The sequence below is a fragment of the Alosa alosa genome, chromosome 10 (assembly GCF_017589495.1).
Source record: "Alosa alosa isolate M-15738 ecotype Scorff River chromosome 10, AALO_Geno_1.1, whole genome shotgun sequence".
Lineage (NCBI taxonomy): Eukaryota > Metazoa > Chordata > Actinopteri > Clupeiformes > Clupeidae > Alosa > Alosa alosa.
Window position 1 is genome coordinate 17,511,362 of NC_063198.1, and position 2,500 is coordinate 17,513,861.

At 42.1% G+C, this 2,500-nt stretch overlaps 1 protein-coding gene across 1 annotated transcript in view; it reads left to right on the top strand.

Moving 5' to 3' along the window:
* The window catches only part of megf6b (multiple EGF-like-domains 6b), a 93,647-nt gene that overhangs the window by 72,067 nt on the left and 19,080 nt on the right, over positions 1 to 2,500 (top strand). Inside the window, exons 8-11 of the mRNA XM_048255921.1 lie at positions 76 to 198; positions 659 to 781; positions 1,361 to 1,498; positions 2,381 to 2,500. The exon at positions 2,381 to 2,500 is cut by the window's right edge and continues 3 nt beyond it. Of these exons, the coding sequence (XP_048111878.1) occupies positions 76 to 198; positions 659 to 781; positions 1,361 to 1,498; positions 2,381 to 2,500 (504 nt within the window). The remainder of the gene's footprint in view (positions 1 to 75; positions 199 to 658; positions 782 to 1,360; positions 1,499 to 2,380) is intronic.

A 2,500-nucleotide genomic window follows, 5' to 3' on the forward strand; every position in this document is an offset into this window, starting at 1 on the left:
TGTGTGTGTGTGTGTGTGTGTATGATATAATACAGGTATATTTTATCTGCCGTTATCTGTATGTGGTGTATGCAGTGCTGGACCCATGTAAGCAGAGAAATGGCGGCTGCATGCATGACTGCCACAGCGATGGTGGGAGGGCGCACTGTGATTGCCGTGCAGGATACACCCTGGCAGTGGATGGCAAGACATGCCAAGGTGAGTTGGAAAGCTACTATGTGTTAGCTGTGGGGCCAAAGGGTTCATATACACAGTAATTTTAATATGCGCTGTGTGTTTGTGTGTGTCTTCATTTAAGGCCAGGGATTGATGGTTTCAGGATCTAATCTATTTATTTATATTGAGCAGAGGGTTTGTTTTCAGTTTCAGTAGAGAAACTCAGGACTACATGTGAAATCTTTGCTATGCTGTGCTGCTGCTGTGCTGTATTGTTTGTGTGTGTGTGTGTGTGTGTGTGTGTGTGTGTGTGTGTGTGTGTGTGTGTGTGTGTGTGTGTGTGTGTGTGTGTGTGTGTTTGTGTATGCATGCACGTCTGGGTGTGTCATTTTCCACATTTTCCACATGTTGTGTGGGTGTACTGTATGTTTACGCGTGTGTAAATATGTGTTTGTGTATGTTTACGCTTGTGTAAATATGTGTTTGCGTATGTGCCACACAGACATTGACGAGTGCGTGACAGGAGAGGGCGACTGCGCTCACGGCTGCCACAACACACCTGGCTCCTACGTGTGTGTGTGCAGCGCCGCCTACGAGCTGGGTACAGATGGCAAGCAGTGCTATCGTGAGTCTGTACTCTTTCACGCTGGTCAATAATAGCCGCATGTTTACTCTGCTTCAGATGTGCCCAGTACACTGTTTTGGAAAAGGAATACGTTTAGCGGGACTGCTGGCCATTAGTGGTAATTGATGCACTGTTTAATGTCACGTGTTATACATGGAGTAAATTAGCAACACATTTCGAGTTTCTGCCATTGGCGTACATGTCTCTGAACACTGGTCACTTTGTCAAAATGTTCTCGTAGCGTGGGGCCACTTTGGGGTCTGCACATGGTTTTGGCAAACAACAACACACTCATGGCATGGGCCAAGTGATCTGTAGTAGCTCTTACTGTTGGCCTTCCTGTGAGGGTTAAGTTCAGGTCTCTGAAAAAGCCGATTTTATAGTGTGGTTAACAGTAACGTCCATAAAGTTACAGGACAATGAAAAATATTTATTATGTTGTAAAAAAACAACTTTAATGTTAACTTATTTTATTTTACTTTATTTTAATTTTACTGTTTATTGCTTTGTGTGTGTGTGTGTGTGTGTGTGTGTGTGTGTGTGTGTGTGTGTGTGTGTATTCATGCGTGTGCTCGACAGGGATTGAAATGGAGATAGTCAACAGTTGTGAGACTAATAATGGTGGATGCTCTCATACGTGTCAGCACTCCAGCAATGGACCTGTTTGCTCCTGTAACCAAGGTTACCGGCTAGATGATGACCTCAAGACCTGTATTGGTAAATCTTTTCATTAAATACACTAAAAATATGTTTTATTTTAGAAGTTACCTTCTGCGTGAATTGTGTTTGTGTGTAATGTGTGTATTTGTGCTTGTGTGTGTTAGTGTACTCCTGCATGTGACGCCGACGTGTCTATATACACTACTAGTCAAAAGTTTGGAGACACTTAGAAATTTCCATTCCACTCCATTATAGCCAGAATACCAGCTGAGATCATTTGCGTTGTTTTTTTTCTCAGGGCAGAAACTTTTCAGATTACATTATGTGCTTACATAATTGCAAAAGGGTTCTCCAATGTTTTCTCAGTTAGCCTTTTAGATTAATGATATCAGATTAGTAAACAGAATGTGCCTTTTAACAGAAGATAAGCCATTTAATTCTACAACAGTCAAGAACCCTTACAGCACATAACGTTACAATAAAAATGCTGCCCTGATAAAAAAACAATACAAATGATCTCAGCTGGTATTCTGTCTATAATGGCGTGTAATGGAAATTTCTAAGTGTCTCCAAACGTTTGACTGGTAGTGTATGTAAATCTCTGTCCATCTTTATCTGTAGGGTGTGTTCACTTGTTTATATGTTTTAGGATTATACTTTAAGTGTTGTTTGTATCTGAATCAGAGTTCAGATTAGTGTGCGTGTGGGTGGGTGTGTGTGTGTGTGTGTTTGTGTGTGTGTGCTTGCATGCGTGCCTGCTTGTGTGTGTGTTTATTTTGGAGTTCAAATCTGTCAGTGTGTTGATTTATAAGTGGATGTTTATTTTTGAGTTCACATCTGTGTCAGTTTGTTCATTTGGGAGTGTGTGTTTATTTTGAAGCGCACATCTGTGTCAGTATGTTAATTGTTAGTGTGTGTGTGTGTGTGTGTGTTTTGCAGACATTGATGAGTGCGGGGACGGGAGCTCATGCTGTCAGCAAGACTGTACCAACTACCCTGGCGGTTACGAGTGCTACTGCTCAGCAGGCTACAGCCTCAACACTGACGGCTGCAGCTGTG